This window comes from Pagrus pagrus, assembly GCF_965226575.1.
Source record: "Pagrus pagrus genome assembly, chromosome: 9".
NCBI classification, from domain to species: Eukaryota; Metazoa; Chordata; class Actinopteri; order Spariformes; family Sparidae; genus Pagrus; species Pagrus pagrus.
The window spans coordinates 28,413,731-28,432,294 of record NC_140193.1 but is presented as its reverse complement, the minus strand read 5'-3'; the positions used below and the strand labels follow the sequence as shown (position 1 = coordinate 28,432,294).

Sequence of the window (18,564 nt, the reverse complement as noted above, 5' to 3'; positions counted from 1 at the left end):
GGTGGGGATGGTGTGCTGGTGGTGATGTGCAGTGTTAGGTGTTCAAACATAGCGTTTACTCTGATGGCCCAAAAGCTCAATTTTGGTCTCATCAGACAAAAAATAACCGTCTTCCAGTTGACCTTGGTGTCTCCCACATGGCTTTGGGTGAACTCTAGTGGAGATTTAATGAGCTTACTTCAACAGTGGCTTCCTCTTTGCCACTCTCCCATAAAGCTTTGACTGGTGAAGAACCCAGGCAGCTGTTGTTGTATGCAGAGTCTCTCCCATCTCAGCTGCTGAAGCTTTTAACTCGTTCAGAGTAGTCATAGGTGTTGGTGTCCTCCCTCACTAGTCTCCTTCATGCACGGTCACTCAGTTTGTTAGGACGGCCTGCTCTAGGCAGATTTACACATGTGCCATATTCCTTCCATTTCTTAGTAATGAATTTAACTGAACTCTGGGTGATGTCCAGTGACTTGGAAATGTTTTTGTATCGATCCCCTGACTTATACTTTTCAATAACCTCTGTCTTTGCGATGTAATTGTAGCCAGGAATACTGATTAACCAGTGACTGGACCTTCAGACACACGTGTCTTTATACTATAATCACTTGAGACATTCACTGCACTCAGATGATCTCCATTTCACTAATTGTGAGACTACTAGCACCAATTGGCTGGTCCTCTGTGGAATTACAGTAGGTCACTTTAAAAGGGGGTGAATACTTATGCAGTCACTTATTTTACATTATATATTTTTAATTAATTGACATTACTTTGTAGAAATCTGTTTTCATTTTGATATTACAGTGTTTTTTTTTGTCCAGAAATTAGCAAACGAATGGTGAATACTTTTTATAGGCACTGTACATGTAACATGAAAGTGATATGAAACGTATTGTTAAAATGTCAAAATATTACTGTAATGTACTAGTTACAGTACTGTAGTAGTAGTACTAGTCTAGTACTACTAGACAAGTACTATGAAACGCACCAACTTGAACATTGTTGCCAACATGCCAACATTTATAATGGCAAATAAGCTGACAATTTAATTTTATTTGTGTGCTACTGTGAGCACACTCAAAACACTGACATCTTCACAAATCGTAACTCAAGATTCACTTGAGTTAGGATTATTGCTCTTGAGAGCTGTACTAAAGCTAGTAGGTGGACCTTGAGTTCAGAATTTTTTGTCAAACTACTGTTTCCAAGATCAAGGATGAACTTTCACACATGTAATGAAACATGTGTGAAGCATTTTCAAGCAGCTGCCGTGACTTATCTTTTGTGTCTAGTCCACAATAAAGTTGGTGAGTACAACGTTGCCATAACTGAGAGAGCCTGCGGCCAAAATTATATAAACGGGGCCCAGGCTGTAACAACACAAAGGAATATTCCTTTGAAAACATGTCGTCATTCTCCTTTCTTGGCTTCATCTCTCCCAGCTGATTAGTGTAAAGCCTAAGACGCCAGGACAACCTTCAAGGTTGCTTTTCCTTCTGAATCAATCTTTGCAGACAGATGGAGGCCACTTGTAGTGCTGAGTGGCTACCATGGTTACCACATCATCTACACAGTCATTTCTCTAGCTGTGATTTCAACACAACGATCACCTCGTCAGGTCTGACTGTTTCCCTGGCTCTACTGCGAGTGCCGAGTGTTTCCCACAGTGTACACTCGTCAACCCGCCCCCGCAGCTCCTCAGCATGAAAACACTGATGTGGACAAAACTGTTTTATTTTGTCTCTCTGTTTGCTTTACAGTAAATATTTACTGCTCCCGCATGTGGATTTCTGTGTGGAATGACACACTGAGTCGACTGACGCCCATTTATGTTTGTGTGTGTGTGTATATCCAATCAACAACACTTGGAGACAACCAAAAGCACGCAACTTTGTAAGCATGACACAGAGCTACAGGTTGAACAGTTCCATTACCATAATAACTGACATTTTGCAATTGCTGATTTTTAAAAGTTCAAGCTTTGTCACCGGTATAGATTGTATGAAGCTATTTTCTGTGTTCAAATGCTACATTTTTGCAGAATTTCTTTTAAATATCTAGTGGTTTACAAAATAAAAGCAATTCAGAGGTTGCAATTACAACTACAATGCCAAAACAGTTGGGAGGCTGTGTCAAAAAGTCTCAGACCACTAGTGAAAATACTTCTACTACTAATAATTGTAGTGAAAAGTCCATGATTTTCAGAATATCTTTGTTTATGGTTTGTCCCCCTTCTGCTTTAATGACAGCATGCACTCGAACTGCATGGACTGTTCGCCTCAAGTGTCCTTTGAAGTGCTTAACACCCCTAAAATAACTACACACTCCACCAATTGGCAAATAAATGACCGAGCAGTAAATAACCCTTATTATTGTTATTGATCAGGATGATACTTTTTATGACCCGTCCTGCCTGATCCATGGACTGAGCTGTCCAGTGTTTTTTCTCAAACAGTCAAACAGAGTAGTTGATGGGACAGATGATTGTGAAACAGTGGGGCAGAGGGTCCAGCAGCATAGGATCACACACCTGTCCCTCAGACAGTGTCACTGTTAGATATGCTCCTTAAAGGGAATGGGAGACGACTCCCTGATTGATTTAATTTACGTTCCACTAAAAACACGCCCATGACTAATGAAGAGTCTAATACAAGCCTTCTGCGCCTGGGCAAACATTTATTTTATCTACACGTTAATGTGAATGAAACACACAACACGAGCACCTGCCCCACTTAACTTCACATTAATGAGGAAGCTTCTGGTAGCTCAATAACTACAATTTCTTCCGGTTACTTAAACATAAAATAGACCTACACAAGGTCAACATGTGTCTCTGCTGTGGTCTTCCCTCCACTTCTCTTCGTCTCCACCCACCTCCCAGTCATCACAGGTAGACTGATCCGACCACCTCTGCTGACCAACCCAATACCCGAAACAGAACAACAGCAATCTTGTGTGTCTACTCTGGGACACGTTACTAGTCACTTTCATTAACCCCTTCACCACTATATTTTTACATAACACTTTTATTATTTGTATTACAACTAAAATATCTTAAGTATCCTTCATTTAAACACTTTTGGCTCTTATTAAGTATTATATAACAAACTCATTTTCACTTTCATTTCTTATGTTTTGTTTATTCTTGTTTTTGTAAGACATTTTATTAATTTAACCCCGTATTTTCCATTTCCATTAATCCTAACCCTTTTCCACCGGGCTACAGTACATATGCTTATTCTGAACACGTTTCAAACGAGTCGGGACAGGGGCAACAAAAGACTGGGAAAGTTGTGTTTAAAGCAGAAACATCTGCTTGGATTATCTGGGAAACACTTTGACAAGCTGTTGTCATAAACACAGGCCGTTTGCTAATGATTGCACTCTGTTTTTACTTTAGTTTTACACAGCGTCTTGTGTTTTACAAACTTTAGTGGAGTCAGGGTTTGTACCTGTATTCCTTTAACTACTGACTCCTTCACATCAGAGAGCGTGATCTTTCTATATATAGCAATTTGGAATGAAGCTGAAATAGTTTTGCATGTGGTCTTACACAGCTGGTATGTTAATGATGAATGGAATCCAAACATTCACTCACAACCACAGCTAATCACTTAGCCCGGCTAAGTGAAGCAATGCTGGCTGATTTTCCACTGGATCAGGTGCTAAATGTGATCTTCTGTTTAGACAAACAGAGCGGGCTAATTCATTTAGACCGCGAACGGGTTTCCGGACAGATTTACGGTGACCAAGATGTGAAAAAGACGAGCCGTTAGCAAATACTATGTTTTGGCCTCTGGGCGTATTTTCAATGTTATGTCTCAGTAAACAGAACGGCAAAAATAACAAAGCACCAAATACAGTTTGTAATGATCAACATGTTTGCTCGTGACGGCTGACTTAACTCTTTCTCAGTGCATCACATCCCCTTCACAGTAAAAGCCCACTGGATGTCTGAATAATGCAGTGAGACATACAAGAAAGCATCACTGAGGGCCGTTTACTGTGAAGCAGCTACAGGAAGAAACATTTGTTCAGACTCCTTATTATCCTTGATCACCTCCGTATCACTCCTCATGTAGCCATCACAATAAGGTTTGACTTTATTCTCTGTAACATGCAGACAACAGGTACGACTCACCTTCTCAGCGTCCTGTTCGAAGAGACGGAGCTGGAAGCACTGGTCCAGCTTCAGCTTCCTGACGTGCCACATCTGATGGAGGTGTTGCCTGGTGGAGTGCAGCTTGTCCAGCAGACTGGCCACCTGGCAGAGAGCAAGAATGAAGAAATGTTAGACGATGTTTCTTCTGATGTCTCATCAACTTGGAGCTCTGTTGTACTAGTTTGACCGTGTCAATGTCTGTTTCATGGTTGGACAGTTGAATGCGGCTGAACAGTTTTTATTGTCTTTAAAAATCAATGATATATGTGTGTTGCTGTTTTTAAACCTCTCAGGTACGTTTTACATTTTGTCTATCATTTAATTTATTATTTATTTTATTTATATATTATTTATTTATTTTATATTCCCTTCAGTGCCGTTATTGGCAGGTCACACAGGTGGGATGTGTATAAACAGGCAGCTCAAGCTTTTTTGCATACTTTTTTAGCTTTTCCTACCCCGTTCACATATTTAAAACTCTTATCTATGGCTCAATTTCTTTAATCTTTATTTATTTATCTTTATTTCAATTGCAAAGCACTTTGAGACTGATAAACTCAAAAAAATAAAAAAAGTATTTAAGATGCTTCTTCTACACCTCATATGAAATATTAAAATAAAAGCAAATGTGTGTAATGAACAGTGTATGAGCTTTATGCAAACAATCTGCACCATAAAACTCATTGTGTTCTTTCACACATTATGGTACAGTGTACCTGTGTATTTGTTATGAGCATCAATTGGTGAAATCATCAAGATTCATTACAATAATTGGTAAAATGACTGATTGACCCTATACCGTGTTCTGTCTTTTCATACTGGTGTGTATACTGCAGATTTGTTTACTATTTACTGTCAGATTTCCTTGTGAGAGTAAATCACAGTGTTTGTGGTTAATATTCCAGGAGTCAAATGAACTCCCTCAGTATATCTGACAACAGGCCTCAAAGCATCTGCAAAGTTTAATATGTACGCTGTGGCGATCTATTCTTTATTCCATATTGCTATGCACAGATGGAAATATTTTCTATTTAACAAGCATTTTCCGAGTTGTTTGCATCATGGCTGAGTCTGGTGAGCTCATATCACTTCACACCCCTTTTTGTTGCCCCTCGGCGCTGTTTGAGGGAGAGAGCTGAACGTGCTGCGGACCTTTCTGCCTGTTTTGGCACAGCTACTCTGATGTGTGTCATTAGTTATGAGCATGCTTTTGTATATGTGTAAGGGGTGGCTGTGGCTCAGGAGTAATCAGAATCAGAAGGTTGTGTGTGAATGTGTGTGAATGGCTGAATATGACAAGTGTTGTAAAGCGCATTGAGCAGTCAGTAGACTGGCAGAGGGCTATAGAAATGCAAGTCCATTTACCATTTATGTGCATCTGAATGCAATAATAAATCATTTTAGTTTAGTTCAAGAACCATTTCCATGTTTATTGCCAGCTGGAGTGTAACTTACCTTGGGCACCAAGCTCTGGAAGTCGGCAGAGCCTGAGATGCAGTTTCTCCCTGAAAAACCATCACTAGATCGGATACACTGCAGCAACCTCTGGCCCTCCCGGTCCAACTCCTCCACTGGAGCCTTCAGCACCTACAGGAGAGGAGGACATCATGAGAAATTACTTAAATGGCTTAACATGATTTTTTTAGTTGTTTCTCAAGTTTGTATCAGACTGTCCAGACAGCAGCGCTCCCACCTTTTTCTTCAGCTGTGTGTGCTCCTCTATCAACCGACGAGATCCTTCCACATCTGCAGGAAACTCCTTCTTGGACAGAAGCTCCTGCAACACACAGTACAACTGTTTCATTATGCAGTTCCTTTAATCATTTTAAACTCCCCATATCTCAATTCATCTTCCCCTTAATCCACCATTCTTTCATCTGCCCATCTGCCCATGCCCCACCTGCAGGTCCTCCAGTCTGGACAACAGGTGAACAGCGTTGGACATAAACTCCTCCAAAGAGACTCTCAGCTCCATCCACTCCTCGTGGTTGTAGTCCAGTGAGCCTTCAAAATCGTCTGTCAGTTGGGAAGGATCCACCAGTTTGGCCAGACCTTCGACTGACACCATGCTGGTCTGGTACACAAGCAGAAATACAAGAGAAATATTAAAAATCATGTTTGTAGCAGTGCTGGATCAACCACATTTGTGCCATGTGTTCACACACATGCAGCTCTGACATACACAGAAGAAAATAATTACAGATAAATGCTATCTGTATACCGGTATGGTAAAATGGTACCATAAAATACTATATATTAAGTATATGGAAAATTACTTTTTTATTATTATTTAATTTTCAAATTACCATTTTTTTTCCCCTCTGAACAAAACTGAACGGTTAGCTCACAAAAAACAAACACTTTTAAAAATAACTCCTGGGTTGTTTTCTACAGACAGAAAGACATTAGCAATTTATTGTGTATAAAAACATAAATATTTTTTTTTTTAAAAACAAGGAATCCCACTGCCTGACCTCAAATGAGAACTTTGCACTGCCGAAGTTTGTCTTCTGTTTCTGCCAGAAGTTGTCCGGTTTGATGATGAGCGCCACGCAGATCTCAGCTGGGAAAAACTCCTGCAGCGTCTTCAGTAGGGGCTTGATCAGTTCCCACTTAGAGCCGCGCATGTCGATGATGACAGTAAAACCACGTTTACAGACATCCTCACTGACAGGAGAGACACAAGACAGCAGAGATGTAGATGATAGAAGAGAAGAAAGAGAAAAAGACAATGGAGAGGTTCAAAAGAAATGTTAGGATGCTGAAAACTGGTCCCTCTCAGACTGCTACATGAGACTAACTATTGAAAGAAACAGACGGTGAACCAGTCAGTAGTACTGATCTACAAGAAAGTAGTGGCCTAGCGGGAGTGAGCTTGATACTTACTGGAAAATGATTATCTTTTGTTTTTGATGAGCAAAATGTCTTTTTTCTATGTATATGACTATTAGATGCAAAACAAAATCAACACTTAACCAAGAACAATTCCTCCCCGAGTCTCAGCTGTATCCTCACCAACCAGGCACAGACACTCTGAACACAGGTGTGTGGTGGTGAGATGCATAATTTCCCCATTTTGTAATTAATCACATCAGTGGTGCCTGAGATTTTGTACGTCAGAAAGAAAATCTACAGCACTTTTTAAAAACAGCCGGCATGAGATCAAACCGTGAGGCACAAAAGGAAACGTGGTATCGCGGTAATGCTGTGTTTGACTAGCAGTTAATTAACAGACGAAGATGGTTCACATATTTCATACATTATTCACATCCCCTCATCAAATTATTCAGTAATAATTCTGTTCACATGTGGTACAGATCAGATATGTGTTTGTGCCCCGAGAGCAAGAAAAAACATTGAAGTGCATATTTTCAGATCTGCTTTGAGACACATTCACATGTGTAAATAAATACGATACGAAGGCACCAGAGTTCCCCTCCAGATGGTAATTCATCTGCGCATGCTGCATGTTAATTTATGTAAACATGTGGTACGTATGGTGTATACAGCATACGCCTACATACGCATCTGTAAATATGCAAACAAAAAATGCTATAGGAAGGACAACTCTAATTAAAGTTTAAGGTGAAGTTGAAGTTTAAGTTGAAGTTTCATTGACGTTCACCAAACGTGTAATAAACACTTGAAAACAGATATTTCCTGTTGACCAGAAGCTGTTCTGACACCAGTTGTGATTGCTGGAGTCTAATGAGCCTTAAAAGAGTGAAAATATACTGAAATCCCCTCACCTCCACTAACACGCAGCCTCTATTAATATAAATTCAACAAAGGCACATCCATTATAATCTGCCTCGGGGAAGCACAAACTCCACTCGTCACCATGGAAACAGCAGCTCTATTAGCAGGAGGAATCAGAGCGGGGCTGATAGGGATCAAATGATAGAACAGATTTGGGCTAGTTTAGTGTCCTAGTCAGTCAGGTAGACTGGAGTCGCAAGCACAGACTAGATTGAAAACTCCCCCTGTTGTTTCGTTCAAGGACACAGTCATCTCCTTTTATTATAGAAAAGGTTTATTTAGCTATTTGTTTTGATTTTCTTATAACACAGCTCATCACTGTAGGCTTAATGCCTTTTAGCAAATGACTATAAATCCTTGATGTTTCAGTGCACCACCAAGGAGTTTTTTAAAAAGGTTCCTGCTTGTAGTTGGACATTTCCACATTTTAGTTTACTCCTGGTGGTTTCTATAATCTTAGCAGCCCCTAATTTAAAGAAACCAATGCCACACAAGAAGGTAGAGTCCATCCAAAAACTGATCATATGCTTGTTTTGAGTCATTTCAGCAGCTGAAACAGTTTTATTAGTAAAACCATATTGTTCTGTTGTTTGACCTGACTTCTTGCTGCAGCTGGTATTTCTGCTGCCTGAATATTATCATCATCATCATCATCATCATCATCATCATCATCATCATCAGTAAAGGATCTGCTTTCAGGCCACTTCACATTAAATAATTTAAAATAGTTTTAGAATTGACCCCAAATGGCCTAAATTCTTCACTGGGACATTGTGTGCTGGGTTACAGGGACTGATTTGTTCCTGATCATTGATCAGTTTTCTCCAGACCAGCTTATCCCTTGTACCATCCTCAGTATGTAATGAGGGGCAGTAGGAATAAATGGACCTGAAGTTAAGTGAGACCGACCCGCCGCTGCCTGCTGCAGACACTGCAGCTTTCATGCTGATGCAAATCAAACGCTGCTCTCAGTCTGCTGGGTGACGGAGAAGAAAGGAGCGTTTGATTCCACAGGGCGGACTGCATCGAAGCACTCCACATGCACTTCACCATACACTTCTCTTTGCCAGTATTAAGTCCCATTCACTAAACGTTAGTGTTCCTATAGGCACAGTTCTGACTGCTTCCTGTATGTGTGTTCATGTGTGTGTACGTACCTGGGAACAGTAGACAGGTAGGTTACCAGCCTTCTCAGGTCTTCCTGTTTTATTCGGTCGTGGTTACTCCTGGCAGGAAATGTCAGGATTGGTCCTCCTCTTTTATCTCGCCCACCTGTGCATTCAAATAATAAGACAAGTGTTTAATGTTGCCACATATGTAGTGTTTAAAAGAATATCCATTTTATCAACACATATCATATAAACACCTAAAGCATGACATTGATCTTGTGAACAAGTAGTGACCCTGTAGCCAAGGCCTGATGCAGCTTCTGCCTCTGAGCCACTGAGCTGCATGAAGAAGGAACATTTGGTGAATCCTTCATTACAGTGCCTTCAGCAGGCCTAGCAGTAGTGTTGGTAAAACAGCAGCTGCCGAGGTAGCTGTAGTAGTATTGTAGCAGTAGTAGAAGCTGTACTAGCAGTAGAAGAAGTAGTTTTAACAGCAGTACTAGTAGTAGCACCAGTAGTAGTACCAGCAGTAGAAGCACTAGGATAAGCAGCAGTCGAGTAGCAGTAGCACTACCAACAGTGGCAGTAGTAGTGGTAGTAGAAGTAGTAGTAGTAGTGGTAGTGGCAGTAGCAGAAGTAGTAGTGGTAGTAGTAGTAGTAGTGGTAGTGGCAGTAGCAGAAGTAGTAGTGGTAGTAGTAGTATACTGTAAGTAGTAGTAGTGGTAGTGGTAGTAGCAGAAGCAGTAGTGGTATTAGTAGTAGTAGTAGTAGTAGTATAAGTAGTAGTAGTGGTAGTGGTAGTAGCAGAAGTAGTAGTGGTAGTAGGAGTAGTAGTAGAAGTAGTATGAGTGGCAGTGGTAGTAGCAGAAGTAGTAGTAGTAGTAGTAGTAGTAGTAGTAGAAGTAGTAGTGGTAGTAGCACTAGAAATACTAGTTGTAGCAATGGTAGTAGTAGTAGTAGTAGCAGAAGTAGTAGTGGTAGTAGAAGTAGTAGTAGTGGTAGCGGTAGTCGCAGAAGTAGTAGTGGTAGTAGTAGTATAAGTAGTATTAGTGTAGTGGTAGTAGCAGAAGTAGTAGTGGTAGTAGTAGTAGTAGTAGTAGTAGAAGTAGTAGTAGTGGTAGTAGTAGTAGAAGTAGTAGTAGTAGTAGCACTAGAAATACTAGTTGTAACATTGGTAGTAGTGGTAGAAGTAGTAGTGGTAGTAGAAGTAGTAGTAGTGGTAGTAGTAGTAGTAGTAGTAGCAGAAGTAGTAGTGGTAGTAGTAGTAGTAGTAGTAGTAGTAGTAGTAGTAGTAGAATCATCTCTAGAAATACCAGTTGTAACATTGGTAGTAGTGGTAGAAGTAGTAGTGGTAGTAGAAGTAGTAGCAGTGGTAGTAGTAGTAGTAGTAGTAGTATTGGTATTGATTGTAGTAGTAGTTGCACTTGTAGCAATGCTAGGGGTAGCAGTGGTAATAGCAGCAGTAGCGGTAACATAGGAAGAGTTTGTTGCAGCAGTTGTACAACTACAGTAGTAGTTGCAGTGCTTGTAGTACTTGTAGTAGTAGTTGCCTACTGTTAGCAATAGCAGTTTATAATGTTTTAAATGTTAATGATGGAATTCAAGTATCAGCCTAAACAATAACAGTAATAATATTAATTGTGGTTATGAACTACATGACATGACATGTACATAAAATAAAAAACTAAATACAGATCACAAAATCCATGAGGTATAACCATTAAAACACTGTAATTTCAGAGCACACGTTACTCTATACTGCAACCACTGTCACTCCATTATCACCAAGGAGACCACATCAGTGTTAATCTGCACATTACTTTACACTAATAGCTTTATTATCTCTGTATCAGTAACATAACTCCCATCACAGCTACATCATCCAGTAAACACACTTTCCAAAGGCTCCGAAATACAAACTCTCTCCCTCCCTCCCTGTGATAAATTATGTGTGTAGAGATGTTTTGGTTAGATTAATGTAAGAAACACAAACCACACTGTTTATGAAACTGCTACTCAGACATGGAAAATCGGTGTGTGTGTATGTGTGTGTCTCGCACGTACACACACACACACACACGTGCACGTGTGTGCATGTATGATTTGGGAGAGAGTACGCGGCTGTAATCTAAGGAGGAATCTTGATGACAGATTGTTGTTGGCACTGCGCGTTTTACATGCTCTCTCTCTTTGTCTTCCTTTCTTTCTCTAGGTCTCTTTCCCATTCTCTCTTTCTAATTCATAATTACTTGTACTGACCGTGCTCACTGGAATCATTATTAATAATGAATTATTATCATTACATTAAGGAAAGAGAGAACTTTTGTATATATACTTTGTATATAAGAAAATAATCCATTCCAATACTGCAGTACGAGCCTGAGGTATAATATACAAACGTTTGTGTTTGCCAACACTTCCAGAACCGTATTGGCTATACTTTATGTTCCGACAATAAGAGCATGGTTTGATATGTCAAACTCAACCAGCAGATTAAAAAACACATTTTCTTTTTTTTCACATTTCTACAAGGGCCCCAACCAGCCATATAGAAATCTGACACAACCTACAGTACAGCTCAACTGGAGGAGCTGCAGGGTCTTGCTGTAGTTACAGCAGCCACAGTGCAGTTTGTCCAAAATCGAGCAGCCCCTGTCTGGAATCGAACTGCCAACCCCTGGCTCTCAAGTTGTTGTGTGCACCACAAGCATACCTCGTCTTAGCACCTGCTCAAACAGCCTGCCCATGAAGGGTAACACATGAACATATTTACTGTTAAACACCTTACAGTGCAACTTTAGTACCATGTATGGGTCTTCATGGGTGTACCAGGTTCCTAGTGACCAGGCAAGAGCAGACCCTGAGTACAGCCTCTTTACATTCAGTCTAATCAGCCTTGAGTATATGTGTAATACCCGAGTTGACTGAGGGGTCTGTTCAGATCTAGTCCAAACTTTTGGACCTCATAAAAGGCCTCAACTGCAGAGCTGTGGACACAAGTAGAGTGATGCATATTTAAAAATAAAAGAGTAAAAACACTTTTTTAAAGTTTTTCTCGCAATCTGTGCTTGTGTTCTTTTAAATTCACAGCAGCTGTCGTAGTGGAAGAAAATCTAGATTTTCAATATTTTAAGGGGCATAACAGTTTCGGTTGGTCAATTCACCAGGTCATGTGATGTTATATCTTGTTTGTTCAGAGTCAAAATATATCACATGGCCAAGTGTGTGTGAGTGCGATGGCCTGCAGAGTGAAACAGTTCATGTGTCAGCTTTCTCTGCTTGTTTTGGCACACAGCGATGTGCAGTGCCTGCCAGAGGGGAGAAGTTCACATAAGTCATGTTCAGGGTGTGAAGGGCCTGTGATGGTTTTCCCTGCTCGCTTCCTGTCTCAGGAGGTGCGCAAGTGTTGGTCCACACCAATGATCTTTCCTGCAGTCCTGAAGGTTTATATGGCTGACACAGTGATATTGACTATGCTGAACGGGATCACTGCTGGGGGCTCCTCCTAAAGTCCACTGTCATATCCACAGTTTTGATCGTGTTCAGCTGCCAGCTGTTGTGACTATAGGCCCAGCTGTAACCTCCCGTCTGTATGTATTTGTCACAGTCTTGGATCAGGCTGTGAACCCTGAGGCGTTTGACAGAGGGGTCACTAGAGGTTCAGAGATCTGGGGCCGTATTCACAAAACATGCCAAGGCTAAAAGTAGCTTCTCGCTGGCTGAGTTAAGAGAATTTCTTAAAAAAAGGGGGTGAGTCAGTCCTAACTTTAAGACTTCTACATCTTTGATCTAAAACTAATTGACATTTTACTTTGGCTCTAGAAGTAGATAGTATAAGTCTGAGAGAGTTTAGAAGCAGCCCAGTAATAAGTAACCACTAATGCAGATGTTACCAGAGGGCTCCTCAGCCACTAGCTGAGTTCTGTTTCACGGTGAACATTAGCAGTACTCACTACTTCCTGCTACATGGTCAATGAATGTCATTAATTCAGAACACCCTGCAACATCACCAACACAGACATCACTTCCTCTGTGTGTTAACCCGGTAACATGAACACCTCCAATACAGTACATGTTGCTGCTACTGCTGACATTTTACACTACTGAAATAAAATATTGGAAATATATTGAAACAAAAACTGATATTTTTACAAAACCTGCTTCATTAATGAAATGTCATTTCATCAGTTTACAAGGTGTAGCCTACGGTGTCATTCTCAAAGAGATTAATATTGTGCAGATAATTAACAGATTATTATGTGATTTAATACATGTTGATGATAGAATGAATATTGTAGTGTGATATTTGTATTATATTGTTCTTGATAATTATGAATGGTACACAACTTAATGCCAGGTCTCCTGCAACCTGTTGCTGTCCCCATGATCAACCTCACACTTCCAGAAAAACAACGAAACAATAGAGAAATTGGCGAAAATGTTTCCATCCATCCATCCATCCATCCATCCATCCATCTTCTCTGACACAGATCAACTAATCACTGTAGTCACAGCTAGTAGGAGCTTAGATGTGATCCTTTCCTCTGTCAGATTTTCAGTGATCCACAACCCCAGTCCTTCAGATGTGACTTCACTGACGGGGATGTGATCTCAAACTGCAGCAGATATGAGCTTGGACTGTCTTGGATTGAAGGTTTGGTGATATAACTCTGACTGACACTCACCTGATACGAAGGCAACTTTCTCCTTTAATACAGGAAGAACGTCAGACGCCTTGATGCCTTCAGTCCTCAGTGACCCTGCAGAGAGACAGAGAGAGAGACAGTCAGTCAGTGGAGCTTTTAGCATTAATCCCATTATCAGATCAACATTCCTGTGAGGAGGGACACACCCACACACGCACACATCCAGCTTCTACTGTACACTCTTACACATCACAGGGCTTTGGTACTTTTCTATTTCACATATGGAAACAATGCAATTGTAAGTTTGTTTTACACATCTGTATACACCAGTTCAGTGGAAGTGTCAGCAGAAACAGCCGTGGTAGATGAATGTTTCCAGTCACTCTTCAGAATCATATGTGTAGTGTAAATATATGGTGAAACAAGTTCACTTCAGCGTCATTCTTCCATCCTTTGTAACCGCTTTACATCTCTACGATTTCATTCCCCTTGTCTTGCTCCGTTTCTTTCCCTCTCAGTTCATCTGGTCATCCGTCTGTCATGTTATGAAATCTCTCTCTCTCTCCCTCTCATTTTTATTAAAGCTCTCTCTACCGGCTCAGCCCTCCCTCTCTCTCAGCAGAAAACAAGCCCCAATGTCCACGTCCTGCTGTGTGTATGTGCATGTGATACACTGTCCTGGCTGTGAAACACACACACGCACACGCACACACATACACATGCACTAACACACACACAGAGGCACAAACACACACACACATTCCAAGAGCATTCCACAGTGAGAGCGCTAAGTCGGCAAAATCTATCTCAGGACATAGAAAGAGAGCGAGAGAGAGACGCCAGACCTGACTGGTCAGTTCCATGTTTTAAAATGCTGACATCAACACAAACCCCTTTTATATTCATGAAATATGGAGAGGAAGAAGCCAGGCCGAGGAGCCCATTGTAATATTCAAATCCACCATTTCCAGAAGAGCCCGACCGATCTCGGTTAGCTGATAGTATCGGATGATATTTCATATACTGGCATCAGCCTGTATGTTGTCTGATATGCGCCCATATGAAAACTTTTTGGTTTTTTTACAGAACATAATACAGAAAAACATGTTCTGTTACAAGTGTTTGATAACCACATTTGAGGAACCACTGCAAAACATTTGGGTATGTTTATAACCAAATATAAGCAATGCACTGAAATCAGGTCACTCAGCCACATTCAGAGGGCGTTCATGACACGTGACCAATCACAGGTGTCCACAATCCAGCAGCTGAGCAATTAGTCACGAGCATTAATGTCCTTCAAGGTTGATGATCTAATTGATCAGTTTCATGTCACCTCATGTAACAGTGTGCAAATGGTTTGCAGAAATTGTTTTAATGCAAAGCTGAAGGAGCTGTTTACTCTACAGAGGTGGAGGTGGATCTTATCCTGCTACAGGTGACTCCACCGTATTAAAGGACCATGCCACCGTCTTTCCTAGGCCTTAGGGGAATATCAGAAACATTCCTTTTGTTCTCAGTTGTGAAGTTAGATTATGTCAGTTGTAGAACATAGGATGAAAAGTCTTAAACCACTGGTGTAGCAGTTTAAAAAGTTCCAGTGTAAATACTGCTGTGTAGCTGCTCTGAATGTTTCCTCAGGCCTCATCTTTCTCCACTGGGCCTACTGTGCATGGGTTTTATGTTCAGGCTTCTACTGTTCCAGTTGCAGTGCTTCAAGCCGCATTAGTGACGGCACAATAAAGTTTCAAACTGCATCAAAATGTCATGTTTTATTACATGCACACAGAGACTAAGCGCTGTGCTGTTTTCCAAGCACAATATGTCAACATTTAAAAGCCAATTTAATAACTAAAGCTCTGTGTGTTCATGTTGTGACAGATTTTCTGCTCTTACGTATTTTATATTTGTCTGAAAACAATTCTCCTAAAGTCTTTGTAATAAATAACTCAAATAATTGAAAGAAATAAGAAAATGTATTTTGACTATTTAAAACTGTGTCAGTACTAATATTCAGCAGAATCTATTGCGGTGCAGGTAAACCCTGGTATAATACCATACAGTATATCCTGATACCGGGAAATGTTGTTCTGGGACGGTTATCGTACTCAAAGTGCTGTCTCCTCTACACTCATTGCAATCATTCCATTATTTTATGGTTTATGGTGGCTTTAAAGATGCCCAAGTGACCAGTCTCCACAGGAGTGCTGTTTGGAAACACTACAAATACACATTTGAGGCAAAAGAACAAGGAAAGGCAAAGGATGAAGGAAAACATTCATATGCAAGCAGTGCTACAGACCAGTGCTCACAAAAGGTGCTGACACAACAAATTCAGCAAAGCAACTGAAGAGCTGACGTGCTGAAGTCTGTAGAGTTTGGATTGGTTGGTGACAGCTCCCATTTCTTTTAATAAAGTATACATTTATGACTCAACGTTGTGTCAATTTTTCCCTGTGGTATCAAATACTGTATGGAATACTATTATTATAGTATTGTATCAAAGTTAAAATTCCAGTATCATGACACTACTCCATATGTAGTGTGAGTAGGATGATCTAGTCACACACTTTGTTCTAACATGACAACCACTAATGCAGATGTTACCATGCCCAACAGCCTAGATGAGGTAAGGTACCAAACAAACACCAAAGCACACCTATAAACTTTAAAGCTACATTATGTAGAAATCAGCATTTTGTGAGACACAGTTCTTCAGTGCAGCACCACTGTGGTAAATACAAATACAAAAACGGTTTGTCAGACGTAATGTAGGTGCTGACTACAAACAAAACTCATTACTTCATAACAATGTTATGTGTTGGAAACTTATATGTTGAAGTCAACATGTATGTACGCTGTGATCCTACCCTCTCACTGAAGTACATAGAGCACAGACAAGTGACAGAGACACCATTCACCCTGTTCAACATGATTCTGAAGCCACACCAGAAGAAAGAATGTCGATATCGTACCCAGAGGAGAATCGCCACACCTCTTAGTGTTCTTTGTGCAAAATATAAAATTCTGCCAAAATGTGATCATCTCTGAAAGGTCACTTTGTAATCTGGCACACTTGTATTAGTCTTAAAAAAGCCTAAATCACCTTACTGTACGCATGCCAAGATCAACGTCAGCATTTGTTAAAAAGCAAAATGAAAAAATGACACGGATAGAAAGCTGGATAAGAGAATGTATACCGGTAATTCATAGAAACTTAATGAATTCAGATAAACATATACATTTAAACACAACACAACACTGTATTTTTTCCTGAAGAACTACATAGAGTAAATATCAAGAAAAATACCTAATATTTCTAAAGTGACCGTATCATCAAGTTAATCTATTTCAATTTATTTATAACATTTATTTAAAATGTCATAACATTTCTAAAAGATCTATTAAAATTCAACCAATAGTGAGAAACAATTAGTTGAACTGATTTTTAATTTCAATTATTTTGAATTATTATCATTTAAACTCTCAGTGAATATTTTCTTTAACACCATAAGCTCAACTGTAACCGTCCTAAGATAAAAGTTATCTGTTTAATTTGATGACAATAATTACACTACTAATAATGTTTTGAGAGGAAAGAAGTTCAAATTTCTCACAGAAGTTCATTCTTTGGGCCCCCGGGTAGCCCTTGTATGTATGTATGCTGTATGTACCTGAACCATGCTGTCCCACATTCTCTATTTCATATGATAAAGTGGGACAACTAAAAATGTTAAAAAAATAAAAAAGACTAAAACACATTTTCAACATTTTAATGAATATGTTGCTGCTTGAGCAGATCACAAACATAGTTTGCTAAAAATTAGAAACATTTTCTTATTTATGAAACATTCATACTCTTAACATTAATCTGATCAGAATCCTATGTCACTGATCTTGTAATGCAGGTCCCATGGATGCTTCGTGATTGACAAGTGCCCCGCCCCTTTCTGTGACATTATGCACATGACATCCAAGCTTAACTTATACTATATATTAAAAGTCCTGTTGACTGCATTTTGTTAGAACAGAAAATAACACTTGAGCTTAGGTGTCTTACTCAATGTCTCAGATTACCCAAATTCACCTGACGCTTCTCTTTCTCTGTTTCAGCACTCAGATCAGACTAAACTGTGCTTTTCTCTCCACCAACAGAGCCTCACCAGAACAGCCGCCAGAGTGTTCAAATGTCGGTTTGGTGTTTCAGAGCTTTCTCATCATTTTAAATGTCAGTGTAGTTACATTCACAGCACAACTGCTGTCATTAACCCGAATTTATGATCATATTGTTAGATGTCATCATGACCACCAAATAATGATTTTTGACGCTGGCTGTGATTTAGTTGTGTTGTAGCTGGAGAGAGGACAAATAGTGTTTGAACTGTGGACAGACAGCTCTACAAGAATGACCCAGGAAGACTAATGTGGACACATTAATCGGATAAAACAGCCTTCCTAAACTTTATCTATGATCTAATCTGCCAAACAATATGAATTTTTAATAGCAGCCCTTAAATCAAAATCAACCTCAGCTGTTCCCTTTGACTGGCAATGTTAATGAACGGATCTGAAGAAACACAACAAGCTGTCTCGGCTAGCTTGCGGTTTCATCTAACAGACAATTTCCAAATGTTCCTCCCTGGGAGACACAGCTGGATGGTTGAAGACCGGAGCTGAGGTCAGCCCACAACACATGAGTCTGTATCTGTCAGGCTTTATATTAAAATTGAAATGATTTGCATACAGTCGAAGCACACTTTGTGTTCCAGGAAATAAAGGAGAGAACAGAGGGGGTGTTGCCAACATCAGCAGCTTTTTCTACAACAGCATAATTTATACAGTCGAGGAAGTGTGTGTGTGTGTGTGTGTGTGTGTGTGTGTGTGTGTTTGTCCAGAGACA

At 40.0% G+C, this 18,564-nt stretch overlaps 1 protein-coding gene across 3 annotated transcripts in view; it reads right to left on the bottom strand.

Annotated features, from left to right (window-relative positions):
• kalrna (kalirin RhoGEF kinase a) overlaps window positions 1-18,564 on the bottom strand; it is a 154,900-nt gene that overhangs the window by 93,888 nt on the left and 42,448 nt on the right. For all 3 annotated transcript variants that reach the window (XM_084362220.1, XM_084362222.1, XM_084362221.1), the window contains exons 2-8: window positions 13,704-13,778; window positions 9,067-9,181; window positions 6,625-6,817; window positions 6,051-6,224; window positions 5,844-5,927; window positions 5,606-5,737; window positions 4,130-4,252 (exon numbers count right to left, since the gene is read on the bottom strand). In XM_084362220.1, coding sequence (XP_084218346.1) covers window positions 4,130-4,252; window positions 5,606-5,737; window positions 5,844-5,927; window positions 6,051-6,224; window positions 6,625-6,817; window positions 9,067-9,181; window positions 13,704-13,778 — 896 coding nt within the window. The remainder of the gene's footprint in view (window positions 1-4,129; window positions 4,253-5,605; window positions 5,738-5,843; window positions 5,928-6,050; window positions 6,225-6,624; window positions 6,818-9,066; window positions 9,182-13,703; window positions 13,779-18,564) is intronic.